Source organism: Cygnus atratus, chromosome 19 (genome assembly GCF_013377495.2).
Source record: "Cygnus atratus isolate AKBS03 ecotype Queensland, Australia chromosome 19, CAtr_DNAZoo_HiC_assembly, whole genome shotgun sequence".
Taxonomy (NCBI): Eukaryota; Metazoa; Chordata; class Aves; order Anseriformes; family Anatidae; genus Cygnus; species Cygnus atratus.
Genome location: NC_066380.1, coordinates 6,839,710 through 6,859,658, shown reverse-complemented (window position 1 = coordinate 6,859,658; position 19,949 = coordinate 6,839,710). Strand labels below are relative to the sequence as shown.

Sequence of the window (19,949 nt, the reverse complement as noted above, 5' to 3'; positions counted from 1 at the left end):
TCCCAATTGATCTTGGTACCAAAGGTGTTTAAGGAATTGTGGCCCCACCATTGCAAAGCTGCAAGTGGCAGCTGCACACCTAGTAAGAACGATTTGCAAGGTCATTCTCTATTCTTCCCTCTTTATACCTTAATTTTCCATACTTTGCAGGTCAGGCACTCAGTTTTGGCTGTCAGAGGGATGCTGAGCCCCTCTGCCAGGGTTACCAACCTCAGCAAGCAGAGGGTTGGAAGGAGTTACAGAGGAGCCTGGCAGAGGAGGCTGGGGGCGTGAGAGAAGAGCAGAGCCCCCGCAGGGACCCGGCACAAGGGGATGCTGGCCTCTTTGATGCTGCATACCCTGAGCCAGCTCCGGGGAAGTAATTACACTGCAACGAGGGCTGTGCTATCCCAGGAGGGCTCTGCTAAAGGAATTATGCCTTTGATCTTGCTTTCTACTTGGTTACAATGTTTTTTTTTATTATTTTTTTTTCCAGGGACCGCCTGGCTCAATGGGACAACCTGGCCTTGCAGGTGAACCTGGCATGAAGGTAGGAAAAAGCCCTTAGTGCGATTTCTCTGTCAGAGCAGGGAGGTAATAGACGCTTTGGTTCCTACAGGGATGGGTAGCATTGCAGGTTCACCCTCCAGCAGCCAATGTAGACAGCACAATCAATAAAGACAAGGTTAAAAAAAAAAAAAAAAAGAAACAGTTTAACTTCAAGCCCTTGGCTACCAATTCGTGAGCCCCATCACAGCAGGGGAAGCTGTCAGTGCCAGGGACAAGCTCCGTCCCAGGGATCTTCTGCCTTGAGCTGAGGAAGGGCCCTGGCAATAAATTTCAGCTCTTTCACAGGTCTAAAATCTGAGCAGAGAAGGGAGTCCTTGAGACCCAGAGATCCAGGCAGCTTCTGATGTGAAACAAGAAGTCTTAGGAAGGTCTCAAGCGTAAAAAATACCCTCAGACTAGGTCCTGCTGCAGTTTCCAAGCCTCAGCTATGTGGGGACTGAGCTCCTCTAAGGGTTATGGGGGAGGGAGCCCTGCTCCAGGGCCATGAATGCACCTTCTTGTCCACATGGAAAGGCCTATAAAAACCATCTCTTTGTTTGAACAAAATCCCTGTGCAGAGCAGCTCAGAGGGGTTTTTATTTTACTTTGTCCCCCTCTCGGCTTGGTTTGAAGGTTTGCTCCTGTGTGGAGGGCTTGTGAACAGTCTCTGTGTGGGGATTAAATGCAATTTCCTCTTTGCTGTTCTTCGCTCCCCACCCCCAGCCCCGTCCTATGCCATGTTTTCCTTGGCAAATCTTCTGACACTTCACTGGAGCTACCGTGTCTGTGGCGTCCTGACACTGCACGGCTCTCTCAGCTCCCGTGCTCCTGGCTGCCCCTGCACTGCCATCCCTGGAACAGGACACAGTGATTTGCACAAACACCCCTCTGCCCCCTGACAGTGCAACTTCTTCCCCTTCTGTCCTTGTCACTGCATTTTCTGAGCTCTCTTCCTTGCAAAGCAGTTATCTTGGATGGCACACATGGGAGGCAGCTGCCCCATGTCCCTTGTACCCTCAGAGTGAAATCACAGCCTTGCAGCCTGTCACCGAGATCCATCTGCCAGCTCCAGACACCTTCAGGTCACTCATTCAGGGCCCATCGAAGATTGTGGTTCTTCTCCGCCCTCTGCAGTCATGCTGGGGCTCGGAGAGCAGTTGGCTGTCTCCTCCATGAGTCTGGGATGAGATAAGGATAATTTAATTAAAGGGAAAAGGAAGAGGGGAAAAAAAAACTAGCAAAGGCTGTGTGGAAGCACAGAGAGAGGAAAAACAATTTATTCTCTACTTCCCATCAAGGAGTGATGTTCAGCCATGTCCCAGGAAGCAGGGCCTCAGTACACGTAGCAGTTGTTTGGGAGGACAGACATTTTCATAACAAGAGACAAGAGCCCCTCTCCCCTTCCCCTTTCCCACTCTTTATTGCTGAGCGTGACACCACACGGTATGGGATATCCCAAAATGCGATATGGTCGGTTTAGGCCAGCTGCCCTGCTAATGTCCCCTTCCCATCTCTCACCCACCCTCAGCCTGCTGGCTCTGGGGGGGTTGAAGGTTGAAGTCCTGGTGCTGTGCCAGTATTGCTCAGCCAGAGACACAACACTGGTGTGATACTAATGCTGTTCTAGCTACGGGTGCAGAGCACAGCACTGTATGGCTGCTGCAGGGAATGTTACCCCCATCCCAGCACAGGGCCATGCCGAGGGAAGGCCTCTGGCCCTGCAGCTGCAGGCAGTAGCCCCACTCCCCCATGCCCTGTCCTGGTGGGTGTCGCTGTTACAGCCCCCTGAGGGGTGCAGGAGGTGCTGGTGATGCCAGCCTTGCAAGCTGCAGTGAAGGTGCTTGTGTGAGCACAGGAAAGAAAAAGCCAAAATGAGCAGCACAACGGGAAGCATTCCCTAATTATTAACAGCATCTCCATGTCTGTGGTGCCTTCTTTCTAGGGTGATCCTGGCCAGCTGGGAGCTCCTGGAGAGCAAGGCCTCATCGGTCAAAGAGTGAGTACAGACACCTTCTGCTCAGGCTCCCCCATTACACCAGATCCCACAGGCAGCAGGCAGGGCAGCACTGGCTGCTCCGTGCCGCGTGGGAGGGAGCAGGGACGGGATGAGTTCATGGACTGAAGCGCTTGTCCCTTTTCGGGACCAAGGTCAGCTGTTGGAGCAGGATGGAAAAGCCCCAGGTGAAATGAAGACAGACTGCGTGCCCTTTCCAGCACAGGAAAAGAGCTCTTCTCCACAGCTGGATCTATGGAGGAAAAGCTCAGAACAGAGCAAGAGGCCGGGCTGCTGCTCTTGCTCCAGAAAGAGCTCGTTCAACGTTAGGGCATGGGATGGGACACGTCGGAAGTGCTGGCCTGGGCTCCTCTCACTGCAGCCTGACCTGCTGCCATGAATCATCTGCTGAAGGCATGGGGGAAAAAAAAGTGTGTGGGCACAGCTTTATGTTGCTTGCTTCTGTCTTGCAGGGAGAACCAGGGCTGGAAGGGGACAGCGGACCACCCGGGCCAGATGGAATCAAGGTAAGATGTGCGATACAAAGGGTCTGCAGCAGGCAGGGCATTCTGGTGCAGTGTGCCCTCGTCTCTTATCCCCTCACTTCTTTGATGGGTTAATTTGTTTAGAAATAAGAAGTGAAGATTTTTTTTTTCTGCAGACACACATAATGGACTCCTCGTGTTTCACTCCTCTACCCACATTTTTGGCATATGATCAGATCTCCAAAAAGGTCAACTCCTTCAAGATCTAGTTTCCAACAATTTGTCTGTTTTATTTGAGTTTTTACAGATTGAATTTCCAGCTAATCAGGAATTCCTGGGCCTGGCAGGGGAAATCAAGAATTGTCCATCATTATCCCCTGCACCGCTGACCAGAACATTGTTTGCAAGTAAAGAAATCAGATCCCCTTCCTCTTGGCAAAGTCCCAGGTGCTTGCTCAGGGCTTGCATCGCTCTCTTTATCTGACTGCTGTGAGCTTGCTACCTTGCCTTTGGAACAGGACTCCGATTTCTGTCCCTGCACAGCCGGCCTTTCCAAACAGGCCAACAGTTTTGTTCCATGGAAAGAAAAAGCAGCCGGTCCCACAACAATGCGCTTTATTGCTTCGTTCTGGTTAAGCTATTTGCCATGTGTCTCTAGTTCTGCTTATCTCTGAGTGCTGGACCAAAAGATTCCCCCTTAAAGACAGTCAAGTCGTCTGTATTCTCTTGCCACCCCAGCTGTCCCCGCGAGCTCTTGAACCAGGCGAGGTTTCCTCAAACTGAACGTGTCTCTGGGCAGCAGAAGAGCCGCTGCTCGCTGCTGTACCCAGAAGAGACATGGCTCTGCTCTAGCACAGCAGAGACCGAGTCCATCGAGGCTGGTTGGTGCACCAGCATGGTGCCACTCTCGGTACAGAATTGGCCCTTTTGATGATCTCCATGAAACGTGCCATCAGCTGTAAGAGCAGACATGACATGATACCTACTGCTCCAACCACAAGTCCTTTGCAGGGCAAGACAACACAGTTTCGTAGTGTTCAGTCAAGCCCTCGGCTGCTTCCCACTGGCAGAAAGAGCCAGGTGGCTGCTCCAGACAAACCTGTCCTATTTAAAATCTTCCAGCATCCTGAGCTCAGGGCTTCTGGGTGAGGCGAGGGAGTCTCTCAGATGTTGTCCACTGTCTCATTCACGTGGGAGGTTCAGGCCTCATCGCAGGAGAAGCAGAGTTCCCATTACCCTGTGTAATGGGGGAGTTCCTTCTCCTCCAGCCAAGAAACTTAAAAAAAAAAAAAAAAAAAGGTTTTGCTTATTTTTTTAAATGTCAAGTGTATTATGACTCATCCTCATTCATCCTTTTGCTTGCAGGCTCTCTTCCTCCCAGACTCCTGAAATATTAATTATGTGGTGGTTTTTTTCCTTGCGAGAGGCATGTACGGTGACCCATGCATGGTGTGGGTATGAAAACTCCCACCTTCTCTCTTCCACAGGGAGACAAAGGGGAGCAAGGCCTGGAAGGAGAGAAAGGAGAAAAAGGCACTGAAGGACTGAAGGGAAAAGAAGGGCCTCCTGGATATCCCGGCATCACAGGTGTCCGAGTGAGTCCGAGAAAGCATCCTGCTCACCTCCGCCAGGCGGTCCGTGGGTTTCCTGGAGCAGCCAGGGCACTCCTTCCAGCTGCACGGGCCATCTCTGTGCATCACGGACAGCCACGTGCATGTCTTGGCCCAGCACAGCTCCTGCCCCCCCTCCAGAGGGTCATCTGTGTGCTGGTTTCCAAATTTTGGTGGTTGCATCTTGCCCCAGAAGGATCGTGACGAGTGCTGTGTGCTCTTGTCTAAATCCCCGACGTGCAAGATGACTTTCTCCTTTCTCGTGGCTGAAGCGTGAGCCCAGATGTGCAGTACAGGCATCTTTTGCAGCAAGGGGACAAAAGGAAGTTCAGTGTTTTGTCTGGGAGGCTGGATTCCATTTAAATCTTAGCAAGAAAGAAATATGCATGTTTTTTTTATTTTTTTATTTCAAGGACAGCAAATACTGTGGACGTTAGTCCTGCTGTAACAGGACTTGCCATGTTGCAGCAAAACACGTGGGGGCAGACTGAGTGGGAGATGCAGGCACTGAACCAGGACACTGCTTAGGGCAGGAAGTCATCCAAGACATGGCTTGTTGCAAGGGTTGGCGTAAAGTATGTTGTTTTTTTTTTTATAAAAAAAAAAAAGCTGCATCCAGGAGGAGGGTTGGTCTTTGAGATGTGGATCACTTCTTTGGTCTGCTGCAGGCTTTGCGTAGGCTTTGGGACAGCTTGTGCAGCCTGGGCTTGCCTCTCTGCTGCATCTGCCCTGGCTGTCCCAGCTGGCCTCGGCCTGCAGTTTGGGGATGGCCGGGCTTTGCTCTCTATCATTTATTTTCAGTGATTACTTGCTTACTTCTGTTTTTCCCTTCCAAGGTTTCTCATTGGTAATATAGGTAAGAAATAAGAGAAATTAATAGGAAATGATTTCTGAATCCTCAGGGAATATCCTAGGCTTGTGTGGTTTGCTTAGAGGTCTGATCTTAATGCCGTAGAAAACAAAAACACAGTTTTGTCTCAGACGAGAGCTGCAGGGCTGGGGGAATAGGGCAGGATCCAGCCTGAGCTCGTTCGGTGGTGCAGGATGGCGCTGCCCAGTGCCAACGGGCTGCTCTGCAAGTGAAGCCAGACCCCTCTGCTTGAAAAGGGGAGTTATCAGCCTGATGGCATGATTTATATATTCTAATCATTGGGGTGGATCACAGCTGTTGGAAGCATGGACTCAGGCTCATCCTGCGGGGCAATAGCCTAGACAGGTCGGATGCAGCCAGCGCTGCTGGAGGTGCCCGGCTCGCCTGGGGCATGGGTCTTGCTGCCCCTGCAGCCAGAAAACAGGCCAGCTCCCACCCCGTGCATGCCAGGAGGCGTGCAGGGACCCCGAGTCTGAGCGAGGTTGGTGGCAGCTCCTGGAGTCCCTCCTGGGACAGGGGGAGGCTGCGGGGCAGACAGGTGCCCTGGAGCACGGGGTGGATGCTCGATGCTGGACTACGTTGTTTCTCCCTTTGGTGATGTTGTGGCTGCTAAAAGGCGGCCCGGGAGAACAGTGTGAGGGGATGGAAGCAGCAAAGGGGCTGGATGTGTGTTGTTTTTGGGCTGAGGTGGTGATTTGAGCACTGGTTTGACTGGAAAGTGGAAACATTGGCTTAATATGGCAGTGCCGCACCATAAATGTGCAGAACAAGGCTGTAGTCCTGCCCCAAATAAGGCTGCTGCCCTCTGTGCCCGCAGGGAGCCCTTTGCAGGGTTGGTGCCATCCCGTGGTCCCCAACGTCCCTGCTGCCTCTCAGCACATGGCCTTCCACGTGCTGCACTTCTGGCTGCTTCACGTGTTTACACTGCGCGCTTCTGAGAACCAATAAAAATACTGAAATCATGCAAAGGCCATATTAAGTTATAGGGCATAAAATATAGGTTCTCGCAGACTCCATCCCTGCTCTTTGCCAGCATGTCCCTGGGAACATGATGCCGTTTTCTGTTTTATTTTAAAAAAAATAGTCAATAGAGCCAAGATTCCGGCTCATAACCACTCCCCCCCCTTTTTTTTTTTCTTTTTTTTTACAGCAGAGTGCTATATTTCCATCTACTATTTTAACGTTTCTTTGTATATCCCCTATGTCGAAACTCGAGCAGACTTTCAGGGACCCACACAAGCTCCAGCCAGCGCTGCCTCCTGCCAAGCGCCTGGCCATTACCTAATGCATGGGCTGGTGTTCCTGCGCTCACCAAGCTAATTCAGAGATGGAAGTCCTCTGATAGAAGTACAAATAATTTTTCTCCTCCCATTTTTTCTTGGAGTTTTTTTATGCTAGCTTCCCATGGAGAAAATGTACAAATATTAGTGGGATCTTCCTTAGATTTCTGCCAAGGTATGTAATTCATGGACCAGAGATGCAAACCACGAGCGATAACCACAACTTCTCCTTTTCAAGCAAGGATTGGAAGCTGCAATATGAAGTCAAACCATCCTCTGTGAGACGAGCCACACAGGCACAGCCCGCTGCAGAAGTGAGCCATGGACAGAGGTTTTTAAGGCTGCTGGAGAAAGATAGGAAAAAGTCACATCAGGAGAAAATCTTGAAGGTATTCACACAAGGGCAAACGCCAAGGTTGCACCGTGACCAGATCCTGTCCAGGATTTGTGGGGAACTGCCCGGTAGCATGGAAATCGCCTGCGGAAGGTGTGGAGGCACCCGCTCTGTGGGGACGAGGCATGTGTGCCTTGAGCTTGGGCGTGCTGCAGATGCAGTGTGTTTACACATTGCGCACGTTGCATCTGGTTTTGTTTAATACAGCCGACGTGATAGCAATGCTGTGTCCAATGCTCACTTTAGTTGGTGTTATGGAGCACTCTGTCTTTAGCTCATCCATCTGCAGTAGGTCTCTGCTGGGGCAGTACCCAGGGGTCTCCATCTGTGCTTTGCTGCGGTCTCGCTTGGCTCCCCTGCCTTTTCCCTGGGCTAGAGGCAGTGATTTGTGCTCCCGTGATGCTGAGATATCCTACTCGTCTGCAGAAGTGACAGGGGAGATGTCAACGTCTCTGTGCTGTTAATGGAAGAGACGCACAAGGATCTGGCTGTTCCCTGTGCCAACAAACCAACCTGCATCGGGGAGCGTGTTGCTTATCTTCTGCTTCTGGAAGAGGTTTGGGTTCGCTCAAGGAAGCTGATGCCTGTCCACGGTCATGGGCAGAGAGATGAGCTTCTGCAGCGCCTCGGCTTGGCTCTGTGTTGCTCTCTGCTCCGGTGCTGGAGGGGACCCATGCAGCTGTGACCTCCAGGAACAGCACCAGCTTCCGGGAACACCCTTTTCACCACAGATCCCCGCAGCCACACCGCCTCCTCGAGAATTTTCCCTAACACCAAAGAGATGTTTAGTCTTGTTCTTAGTCTTGCTTATGTCTAAAGGAAAAGGACACTTCAGTATTGTATCCCCTTGACAGATGTAGGAAATGAGGCAGACGAGTGCTCCAAAACGATCTAGCCTTACTGCTGGTACATTCTCAGTCTGCGTTGCACACATGGCCAAGGGAAAGGCCTGATGCTGGCAGCTCCCCTGTAGCCCCAGAGCAGGTCGAGCTTGGCTGGGCTCTTACAAACTCACACACCACTTGGCGATGGACCAGCAGAAGGGATGGAAGGGGAGAGCAATTTCTTTGGCCCGTGAAGTCCTACGGCTCCCTGGGAGGGACAAGGGGACATCCTGGGGCACCTCCACAGGTGCTAGCGCTGGAGGAGGCAGCAGGGACCTGCTCTGCCCTGCTGGGGCACGCCGAGGAGAGGCTTTCACCTGGCAGCTGGTCCCCACAACAGGGCAAAGTCTGGTTTCACTGAGCAAGGCTGTTTCCCAGAAAGCCATCATGATGCTGATGCAGCATTACCAACTGAGCACACCCGCGCTTCCCTGGGTGCTCAGGAAGCGTTTTTCAAAGATTGTTAGCTTTAACTTGGCCCGGCCATCTCCAGCATTAACATATCTGAAAATCGGTTTCCACTGCAGTTTTAAAGCTCAAACAAAAGCAGCAGGGAGGCCCCAGCCAAGTCTCCAGGGGTAGTTTGTACACATTTCAAAGCCAGTGGATTTCAGCAAACAAACCTGGCAGCCGAGATGGGCCATGAGTCTCACAGCTGCGGTTGGCAGGCTCGAGGCAGCTGGAGCCGTGATGCACAAGTATCCTCTGTCTTTTGGTCACTGCGTCCAAGTTCACACTGCTCCGTTCAACTCCGGGTCCTGCTCCTGCCAGTTGTCCCTCTGGTAGCGAGCGAGGAGTCAGAGCATCTGAAACACCAACATACAGCTGAGTGCAGGATCCAGCTGAGGTTTCAGAAATCCATCAGAGATGCGCATCTGTTCTGAGCTGCTGCCCTACCTGTCATCTCCTCCCGGTGGTTTCCTACGTCTTCTAACACAAACTCGTTGCTGTCACTCGATCTCGACTCTTCTGGACTTGGCCACTTGAGCTCTGGTTGGCTCATGTGAGCCGCAAGGAGCTGGGAACCTCTTCCCCTTGCAGAGCACCACTTTGGGCATCTCCAATCAGGGACAGGCTGGAGGTGCAGGTCCCAGGCTGACAGCGCAGGGAGCAGTTGTCCTCTGGGGAGGAGGGCAGGAGGAGGCTGTACCTCTGGTCTGTGGGCAGAATGGGAGATGGAACAGCCCTTCAACCCCAGGCGTCCTGCAGCAATGCAAGTGTCATGCAAGCTCACGAAAATAAAAAGCTAATTCATCGTAACTGGTAATTGTATGAGGGGACAGTGCCATTGAGCCTGAAATACCTGAACATTTTCAGAGAGTAATGTGTATTTGCAGAGGATCCAGCTGCCGGTCAGTCCCGTTCTCCACTACAGAGGATGGAAGGAACTGAAGGTTGAAGTCAGGGGTGTTCAGCCACCCACCTGGGCACACAGCAGGGTCACAGAGGGTGACCCCTCCTGGCAGTGCTCGCCTCCAGCCGCTGCCCCCCGTCCAGCCCTTCCCATGGAGGACAACCAGCCCGCAGTGCCGGAGCGCAGGGCCCGGGCCAGTTGGCAGGAGGCAGGCCGTGGCTTTCCAGCTGCTCTCCGTGGCTGCACGCTGCGGTTTTCGTAACGCGCTGGTTGTCATACAAGGCAGACATCTGATAGCAAGGCTTTTACAGTTCCAGGAAAGCAATTGGAGAGCCTGTAGGTAATGAAATACAACATGCTCTGAAACAAGAAAATCCCTCATTGTTCAGCAAAACTGGGAGCTAAGCTCTTTTCTTTTTCCACTTCCTTTTTAACCTGAAATCCTATCTGCAGTGTCATTCAAGCCATGTCAGGACGTGGAAAGCTTTGAGCCAGATGCTTCAGTGGCAGAAATGGCCATAAACAATGACATCAGAGAAGGTCTGGCTGCATGTGCCAGCCCTGCTGTCTGGTGCAGATGTGCACCGCCAGACCCAAAGAGCTCTAGGGGCTTGGTGAGTCCTTTTGCTCCAGTGTGATACGGTCAGAGTCCTTTTGTTTGCTCTCCCAGAGGGCAGAGTGATAGAACTGGTCAAGAGTGAAGACCTGAGAAGGTGTTTGGAGGGAACTCAAAGTGCTTTGAAAAGGGCAAAGCCACTCTCCTGAGAACTGAGAGAACTCGTGGCTCTTGGCTCCAGCGCCGTGGTCCCAGCCACATCTCCCCAGAGTAGCAGCAGCTCCACACGCAGCCTTGGGTGCTGTCCCGAGGACAGCATCCTTCCCGTCAACTTACACCCAATGTTCCCGTCCTTTCTCCATCATCTACAAGCCAAAGTCTTGAAGCGGAAGGAAGATGTGCTGGCCAGGGAGGACCTTCTGCTCTGAGCTCACATTTTCTCTCCAGTAACGCCATGCTGTGGTCACAGCCACGCTGGGACTGGTTTCTGGGCTCTGTTATAGCAGCATTGGGCAGGAGCTAATTCCCATCCACCACACTGCTCTATTACAGAGCTGTCCAAACATCACTTACAGCAGCGTTTGTCCCAGAGCGGGTTTTTTGCTCTTTGTTCTTTTCTGTTTCCTGCCCCTGAAAACATAATTCAAAGGTTTTCTGCAACAAAGCGCCTTGCTGCTGCATCCAGCCATTCACTCTGAGCACATGAGCTCAGCGACAGCTGGCAGCGCCGCAGCACTGCCATGGCACTCGGCTCCCCGAGAGCACTGGGGCTGCCAAGGGACAGTCCCGGAGTCACTTCTGGTTTCAATCTCAGTTGTCCATGCAGGAATCCATGCCTTTTTTTTTTTTCTTTTTTTTTTTTTTTTGATTATGTGCTGAGCTGTTGTTTCCTGATGGATGGGCTGGGTGTGGAGCCCTTGCTGCAGGAGCTCCCCGAGGACGTGGGGTTGCCTGCTGGCTGAGCAGCGAGAGGAATGAAGGCAGGGCTCGGTGCACAGGGCTGTGGCACAGCCGGCAGCGTGCTGGTGGTAACGGCGAGCTCCCCGCACCATTCATCTAGGAACCAAGTATTGTTACATAGCCCTGAATAACGCGTTAGTGGTAGTGGCACAAAGCAGTGGTGACTTGCCCAGGGTGATGCAGGAGGTCGTTGGCAGAGGCTGAAGGGGAGCAGGAGCCTCCCAGCACCGTTCCTGTGCCGTGAGCATCGTCTCAGCATGGGCTGTGCTGGCCCACGGGCCAGGCACATCTCGGATGCTGCCGTGGGATGCTGTGCTTGTCAAGGGGCACAGGCTCTGGGTGCAGCGCTGCAGCAGCTGAGTGTCTCTGGGGCTTGGGCATGACCCAGCTCCCAAGGCACAGCCATGGCCTCCACGCAGGAGGAGGGGACGCAGCGGGACGTGCTTCTGCTTGTCCCTTCCAGTCCCTACGCCAGCAGCGCCAGTTCCTCTGCTGGAGCGAAGCTTCTGTAGCTGGAGGTGCCTGTGCTTGGCTGTGGCATATCATTGTTTAACAGCCTTGGAGCCTGTGAGTGTCATTCCTCGTGTGGACAAACATCCAGCAGAGCCATAAGCAAGTATTGGCCTTGCACTGAAAATCAAAGGGGAATAGGGTTGCTTGGGACTGAAGTCAAACATGCTTGAGCCCTTTGCTTTGGATAGGGCTGGAGCAAGGGTCGGGGTGAGTGGCTCTGCGTGGCTGCAGCCCACAGGTTCTCTGTCCCCTTCTGGAAGCGGTGCTGTGACCCCTGGGCAGCTCTGCCCTCCGTGCAGTCCTTTTCCTTCATAATCACTGCCCTCCATGCAGTCCTTTTCCTTCAGTACTCACGGCGTCTCCAATGGCCTCAGGTTCAGCTGCTTTTGCCGCAGTCTAAACATGCCATTTTAGGGGAAGGTACGTGCTGGATTTTGTTGTTTGGGAGCTTTTATTGCCTTTTTTTACCCTCATCTGCTATTCTGGTGTCCGTGACTCAGCCCACCCGATGCACCAAATCCCCTGGAGCAGACCGCAGCCCCCCGGGGAGCCGGGCACCCCGCGGTGCGTGGGGACGCGCTGCCTGCAGCCCTGGGGCCATTGGTCCTCGCCGTGCACTGGCCAGCGCTGCTCGGTCCCTGCCGCTCGGGAAGGCAGGCCGATCCCAGCTGGTCTTCGTTTAGAGTTAATAGGAGTTGAAGTGAGCCAGAATTTGAAATAAATCCTGTTGACTTGGCACGGTTTCTTTCCTGACTCAGACGAAGGAGACGCGCTTTCTGTGCAGTTACTCCAAGATTCCCCTCCTTATTGCGAGAGAGGATTTCGTTCCCCTCCTCTTCCACAACCCCAGGGCATTTGTGTCCTTCAGAAGGAAGATGTTAACCCCCTAGTGCTTGTGGGAGAAAAGAAAGACCCGAGCAGTGCTTATTAGTGTAAATAGGAGTTATACTGCCTGAGCGCTCTCTCTGTTGCTTTCTTCCCATTTGGCAGCATCCAAAAGTGGCCAACTCTTTGGAGCATTTTGGTGTCATCTTGTGGGAAAACTTCCCAGCTCCGCGGTGCTGAGGGCTTGCACTTCTCCTGCGCCTCCCACCCATCATCAAGCTACCTTTCGGTAGCATCTTTGTCTCGTGTGCTGCCTTAGAGATGAGGAAATAGGGAAGAAAAGAAAAAAAGAAAAAAAAAAGAGAAAAAGGGAATTTCCCAGAAACAACAACTCAGTGGCAGTTCAGAGCTATCAGACCAAACCAGAGCAGCTTGGAGCGCACTGCATTGCTCCCCATGCAATTCTCTTTGCTGCCTTACACTATGAAACTGCTTACGCTGCTTAGAATAAATGAGTCAAATAGATGTCCCTATCCACAAAACCAAAGATGCATATTTTAGAGCGACATTGCTTGCAGATAAGGACTTGCTCTAGAGCAGGGAGTTTGGGATACAAGGTTTAGTTTTGGATTCCATGTTTTAAGCTGAGGAACTCAGCTGAGAAGGAAGTCATAGCAATGCTTGCTGTAGTTTTTCCATCTGAGATCTTTTTATAGGGTTTCCCAGCTCTACCTGTGCTCACCACTTGGGTTTCCACAGGCAGCCCAAGAGCCCATTGCTTCCCAGTGATCCCAGCGAAACCCTCTGAACCTTACAGTACAATCAGGTCTTTCTTCTCAAGAACAGTTGAGTCTTTCTTCTTTCCCAAACCCATTCAAGAGCTACTGCCGTGTCTCCTCCCCTTCCAAACTACTGCTAGGCAGAGAGATTAGGAAATGTGTTTCTTATAAATCCAAAACATTTATGTCTTCAAATGCCCGGCCCCAATAATCCCACTAATTTCCTGAGTGCTTGTGAGCTGCCCTCTATGGGGGGAGGCTTCTCTCAATCAAAGTTTATTAAGTAGAGGTTCTCATATGGAGACGTTGCTGAGCAGTAGGAAATGATACGGGGCTTTTTCATTTCCCTTTAAATGAGCTGGCTGGCTGGGCCTTGAACAATATGGGCATGGTCATCCTGCGCTTCATGCTTACTACCCTTACTGCTGCTTTAGCTTTTCTGCCCTTCCTGCTTCCAGTGCCTCAAACTAGCACCGTTTTTTCCATCACCGTTGGCACTTTCTTCTCTTTACTCCCTGGCTGCATTCTGGTTCTTCTGTTTCTTCCTGCCTTGCTTTTGGAAGGGGGGAGTGACCTCAGACCTCACTTACTGACACCCAAAACACCCGAAAACATGCTCCATGGCAGTCTTGAGTGGTACTGAACCTGCCTGAGACAGGATTTGGGAAGGTGTCAGAGATTTCAGCTGTTGGTGCTTTGAGAATTTAAAGCTGGGCACCTCATTTGCTCACGCTGACACTACTGATGTCTGTGCAAGAGGTCTGACTTCACTACCGAGGCCATCAGCAGCTGAAAGCCTCTGTTTTCCTTACAAACTTATTGATCCGCGTTGGACAATAAACCATCCACGTCTCTCCCGTAGGGGAATATCTAAAGCTGTACTAAAAAAATCTTATATAATTGGCTCCTTACTGAAGCTGGCAACAAAATTTTAAACAAGCTAGATCTAAGATGAACATTTTTGCTTTCCTGGGATATTTTGGCATACCTGAAGTCATGAAAAAAAATGTAAAAACTGCTGCCTTCTGCTGTTCCTGGTCACAAATACCATCATCTTCAGAAGATACTGATGTGCTTCTCCAGTGACAAGCGCGGTATATAAAGAGAAATGGCCATTTAAAAATAATCCTGCTCACAGAAGAAGCTTGAAAAGATTTGTTTCTTCAGCAAACCAGTGACTCAAAGCATACAACAAAATGTGTACAAACCCCAAGAATAAACATGTCAAGTGTTCAGTGTCTTGGCACACTAACGCAACTGATTTATATCTAGGAAAAAAGAACCTGGAATGAATTATTGTTATGTATCATCTTTTCTACATTTCTGCCCCTTGTTGCTCTCTCTGCTAAAGGCAGCGGGAAGCCTGGAAACTTCACAGTGCAATGAAAGAGGTACCAAACGATGCTGGATTGCTGATGGACTTTGGAGACTCTGCATGAAGTGTCAATCCCACTGAATTTGATTTATCAATTTATTTTTTTCCTGTTCGGGCCCCAGTTTTTCCATCCCTAGACAGATGAGTCAGAAGAAAAAAAGAGAAAGAAAACCTGAACTTTTTTTGAAGGCTACCAGAGTTGTTTCTGGGCTGGTTACTGCCTGTGTGACATGCGACGTGTGGCAGTGCGGTGACTTCTTGGAGCTGTGCAAACCGCTGCGTGTGTGCCCTGCGAACTTCTGGGACCGCAACAAGCAGCAACTGCATCTGGAGCATCACAAGGAGAGATACCACGTATCTGGGAAGCCCAGACAAATGCAGGACTGCCTCTAAACTCATCTGGGCAACATTCCTGCGCAGTTGGAGAAAGCACATCCAGGAAAATGAGACATATGGTAGGCTTCCCGCTCACCAGCACAGCTCCGCTGGCCAAAGTCCTAGAAAGCGTGCTGGTGGAGCCCAGAAACATCCCTTGCTGATGGAGCTCGCTCCGCTCGAGGAGGTAGCTGAGGCTGCAAGATCCAAGCCACATCTCGGCTGCTGGCGCTGCCAGCATGGTTTGACCCATTTATTTATACCGGCGATGCTTTTAACCGGCCAACAAGAGCTAGCACAGCAAGGGAGCCTCAAAGGAAGGGCTCTGTGGTTTACCGCGAGTGACTGCTGGTCGCTCAGCTATCGCTGACAGGAGGCAGAGATGCTGCCAAGTTTTGTTCTGCAGCGATGGAGAAGGAGCCGCACCCCGCCTGAAGGGCTCGGGAGAGCCTTCTGAGTGGATGAACATCGCTGCTCACTGAGGCTGGTGCATCAGGAGGCGAAAAGCCAGCCCAGGAAGATTTCAGAGCCCGTATCTGTATCCCAGCACAGAAAGATGAGCTGAAGGAAGCCAGGGAAAGCGAGACCCCATTTGAGCATTGCACAGTCTTCTGTGGGTCGATTTAGTTTTGTGGACTGTCAAAGTGGGGTTTGGTTTTGTTTTTTTTCTCTCCTCTCTTAAATGACTCTGCCCCTATAGCTGCACTGCACGATCGTGGGTACAAGCATGAACTTGGATGCTGGCAGATTTTAGGAGCAATGCAGAAATTTTGTTTCTCGTTAGGGAAGAGTTAAGACCCAAACCCGTCTTCTCAAAAAGCAAAGACATTTTTTGGGTGCAGGGCAGAAGCAAGGTTCAGTCATTGCTTCCATGGGAGATGTGTCCAGGTGGGGGGACCAGGCTCTACGTCCTGCTCCTCTGATGTAGCTGTGGGACGTCTGCATTTTTCATAAACCCTGTAACACATCCTCGTCCTGGGGAGGCAAGCACAAGTAGCATGGAAGTATTTGTTTCAGGAGTTTTTACATCACAGCAGTTCAGGAGCACGTCTCAGTGTGCAAAATGACTCTGCTGGAGAAGATTGGCAGCTTGGCCATCACCAGGGCCAGGAACAGATTTAGCTTAAAACATCCTTTTTCCAATTTGCAAGAAATATCCATTGCCCGAACTTCCAAAAGATCTTAGAGCACAGTTCAGGGAGACTGATGGGAAAAATATTATGCAACTAATTGGAAATCCCATTGTGTCTTTGTTCATTCAGGTCTTGTTTTGACAGTAAACTTTTGTGAGTGACACCACTGTTCACTCTCCCAGTTTTCAAGCCACTAGGCATTGCAGTATTGCTGCAGAGCGGGGTCTGTGAGCGTTCCTGTTGCTTTGCTGTGCCTCCAAGGACTGACACGTGGGGAAGCTGAGCGCCCTGGTACCCTGTCCGGGGGTGGGTTGGCTGGGTAGGGGTGGCCACTTCCCAGTCGGATGCTTTTGTTGGCAAAGATTTCTTTGTACTCCTGTCAAAAGTGTACATCACGGGGTGACGCCAGGGCCTTGTCACCCACAATTCATCGCCTGTTGTGGCTGGGCAGCGTCTGTGGGAAACTAATCCCAAAAGTGCTCTCTGGGGAAGTGGCAGCACAAAACAGCCAACAAAAGCCCAAGCAGACTGGAGAGGCAACAGACCAGGACCCGTGAAGTCCTCGCAGAGACTCATCCTTTGTGAAGCTCTGGGAGTGCTGGCAAGGTGGGCTCTTGAAACGTTTGACTTATTTAAACGGAGCTGTTCCCTCAGGGGCAGTGAAGAGCTGCCACGATTCTTCAGGGCTATAATAAGCCTGAATTGCTCCTTTGTGTTAAGAGCAGGCACTTAGGAGGCCCATGTTTGAGATCAGAGTGAAAACCCTCAGATATGGCTAGCTTTCCAAGTTGCTTTTGTTCACCTGAGAGACCGATGCTGTCCTGCAACATCAGCAGGGGTGCAAACAATACCTCCTTAATGGGTCAGCAGGAGCACAGGGGGAGAGATGCTGTGCTGGTGTGTGGATGCTGCTGAAAAGTACGTGGCAGCTGCCAAGAAGTCTGAGTTATTTTCTTCAGTGATACTTCTGCTTGTTTCTATCAAATCCAAAATATGTTGTCTGCCTTGCAGCCAACGGGGTCAAACATTGAAAAAATAATTTCCCTGGGCTCCCTAAGGAGAGTGTGCTATACTTAGCTGCTCATCGCTGCTAATTTCAGTTTGTGTGTGTGCGAAGACAGCTGGTGGGCTCTGCTGCACGTGAGATACCCACGGAGGGGCACAGAGCAGGCCAGCATTTCTGTCCCTTGTTGCTGTGGCTCCCACCTGAAGTGTTGCATGCCTGTGCATTTCTCAGTGCCTGACCAGCACGTTGTGGTTTCTGTGTGCTGTTCCTTGCAGTGATAGTAACACGGGGAGATGGTTTTTGCATTGTGACCTGCGTATGGCAGGTAGATAGAAAATGAAACAAGCATCTGTCTTTTCAATGCAAAGATAAAGAGAATTGCTGCTGAAGCAGTGGTTTCACTGCCATCGTACTAAAAGCCTATCAAAAGTATCGATATCCAATGCAGTGCTTCAGCTGATGGTGACAGAAACGACCCTTTGTGCAGCTGAGGCTGGGCAGGTACCAGTTTTCCGTTCATTGGGTGCTTCAAGGAGTGCTGCTGAGATCCCCCTTCCGCACCCTCGAGGACGGACGGACACACCAGGCGGTGGTTTGCCATCCCCTGCCTGTCCTTGGCATGTGATGTGAAGATGAAAACCGCCACCTTTCAGTCATGCTGCTCTGTAGTCCCTGGGCACAGGGATCCGTGTCCACGTGCTGCAGCAGCTGAAGAAGAAACTTGGCCGTGCTCCTGCCGGAGCACCTGGGAATTGTGCCCATGACTGCCTCGCCTCCTTGTTGGCTCCCTTGGGAATGGGATGGGATGGGCGAGGATGCTGTCAGGGTTGTGGGCACCAGGAAAATGAAATGAGGAGCTGGTTGGGATGGGATTTCTTTGCTTTCCCATTCCAACAGCTTTTTAAATCTCTCCTAGGGACCAGAAGGGAAACCAGGAAAACAGGGGGAAAAAGGCAAGCCTGGCCAGAAGGTAAGAACATCTCCCACTGATAACGTCTCCTCCTCTGGATCTCCCTTTTCTTTGCTCATCTTTGATATTTATCTGTAGAAGCTGTTTTGTCTTGCATTAATGTCTGTGCCTTCATTCTGCAGGGCAGCAAGGGCTACCAGGGGCAGCTTGGCGAGACAGGAGCTCCAGGGAAGGAGGGGCCGAAGGGGAACCAAGGCCCTAAAGGATCCCGAGGTACCCTGGGACCTATGGTGAGAAGAGCTCTGCAGATGGTTGAACACAACACACAGAAATGTGACTGTGCTGGGTGCCAGCCCATGGGAAGCACAGAGCCCAACAAGGGCTTCGGAGCAGGGAGAGTGAAATGATGCTAGACGGGTTAAAGTGACCAAAAGAGCTTAACAATTGCTCTGAGCAGCAGAGGAGACTCCAGGGTGGTGGTGGTGATGGTGCCCATGAGTCCAGCTCACATTGCATCATGGTGCTTCTTTACAAGTCCCTAGACGAGCTGAAGTATTGGGGATTTTTTCTTGAGAAGGGAGTGAGCTGATAAGCTACTTTTTGCTAAGATCTTTCCCTTTGAGACTGCACACTCATGGTAAGAGCCGCTTCCAAGTCAAACTGTGTTGTTAAAAGGAACTCTGCCTTGGACTTCTGCCCTGTTTCTACACCCACTCTTGATATACTTATCTAAAACACTTGCAGCAAGAAGAAATACAGCATGGGAAAGGGTTTGAGTTGGGGCTTGAAGGTGAGGTTTTCAGAGAGAACAACTCTGTGGCAGAGAGGGAAGAAAGTTAATTTGCTTTAGGAACGTGAGACAAACACGTGTGGTCAGCAGCAGTAAGTAACCAGTACCTCCTCACGCATCATAGGCTGGTAAGAAAACTTGTTGCACTTTTATTTGGTAGAACTTAGTGAAAGAGCAGGAATTATTTATGAACGGGGAATCGCGGTGATGTTTCAGAACAGTAGCAAATGAGTGATGGAGTAAGGGTTCTGCGGACAGTGTTTTCCTGCATCAAAAATTATGGCCTCCCCATATATCCTCCCTTAGATTCGTTGGCAGTCTCCATGGATTATTTCACAAGGAAGCGAAGCAGTGTCCGAGCAGCAGTGTGTTGGACTGAGCACGCCTCTGCAGTCTGTCTTGAGGAAAAGGCTTCCTTCCACACTAAATGGGATTTTCTGGAAATGTTGCTCCTCACTTTAATCTGATGATCTGGTTAAAACCCTTTTGTGCAGATTGATAGAGATGCAATAAACAGTTTTTGCAATGCCCTCATCACAACCCTGAAAACTCCCTTCCCGGCCTCAGAACCCACACCGAAAGGTTTCCTCCCTGCAGTTTAGGATTAGGTCATGCGTGAGGAGGGTCTCACTGGTGGACTTCCTAGCACAGAGATAATTTGGGTATAAAGCGAGGGCATTTCAGATGGCTGCAGCAATGCTCCCCAGCGGCCGGGGGAGCGGGTGGCCGTGCTGAAATGCTCCCATGTGGTGCTGAGCTTCGCTTTGTGCAGCCTGGTGTGTCCTGTTCCTGCGGCTGCACCCACGGGCTGCTCTCATGGTGCTTTCTGTGCTTGCCTCTCCAGGGTGCTCCGGGAAGGATGGGTGCTCAGGGGGAGCCTGGCTTGAAGGGTTACCAGGTAAGGATTTTATTTTCATCCTCTGGCTTCCAGCTGTTCTGAACCATAACAAAACTGCCACTCCAGCATGTGGCTATGACTTATTTCTGATCTGAAGTTGAGTTTGGTTTAGTTGTTTTTCTAGTGTCTGTTTGCACCGTGTCAGCTTCTCCAGATCCAGCCTGTTCATCTCTGCCATGACCTGCGTGTGCCTCCACAGCTGGGGTGCGCAGTGCAGGGCTTGTGCGAGCTGTCAGAAAACTAGGAGGGACCTTTGGTCAAACACCTGTCTCCTGTCTCCTCACTTGCTGTCTGCTCTCCGCAGGGACATGCAGGACCACCAGGGCCGATTGGACTACCGGGGCCAAAGGGGGAGAAGGTAAGCTGGCCGTGTAGCCATCCAGTCTGTAATAAACGTGAGCCAGCGCTGCTCTGCTGCTGCAGCATCAGT

General features: G+C 51.2%; 1 protein-coding gene across 2 annotated transcripts in view; it reads left to right on the top strand.

Annotated features, from left to right (window-relative positions):
• Positions 1-19,949, top strand: part of COL27A1 (collagen type XXVII alpha 1 chain) — a 150,506-nt gene that overhangs the window by 110,157 nt on the left and 20,400 nt on the right. For both annotated transcript variants that reach the window (XM_050714467.1, XM_035555557.2), the window contains 8 exons: positions 476-529; positions 2,471-2,524; positions 2,995-3,048; positions 4,494-4,601; positions 17,838-17,891; positions 18,014-18,121; positions 19,466-19,519; positions 19,824-19,877. In XM_050714467.1, the coding sequence (XP_050570424.1) occupies positions 476-529; positions 2,471-2,524; positions 2,995-3,048; positions 4,494-4,601; positions 17,838-17,891; positions 18,014-18,121; positions 19,466-19,519; positions 19,824-19,877 (540 nt within the window). The remainder of the gene's footprint in view (positions 1-475; positions 530-2,470; positions 2,525-2,994; positions 3,049-4,493; positions 4,602-17,837; positions 17,892-18,013; positions 18,122-19,465; positions 19,520-19,823; positions 19,878-19,949) is intronic.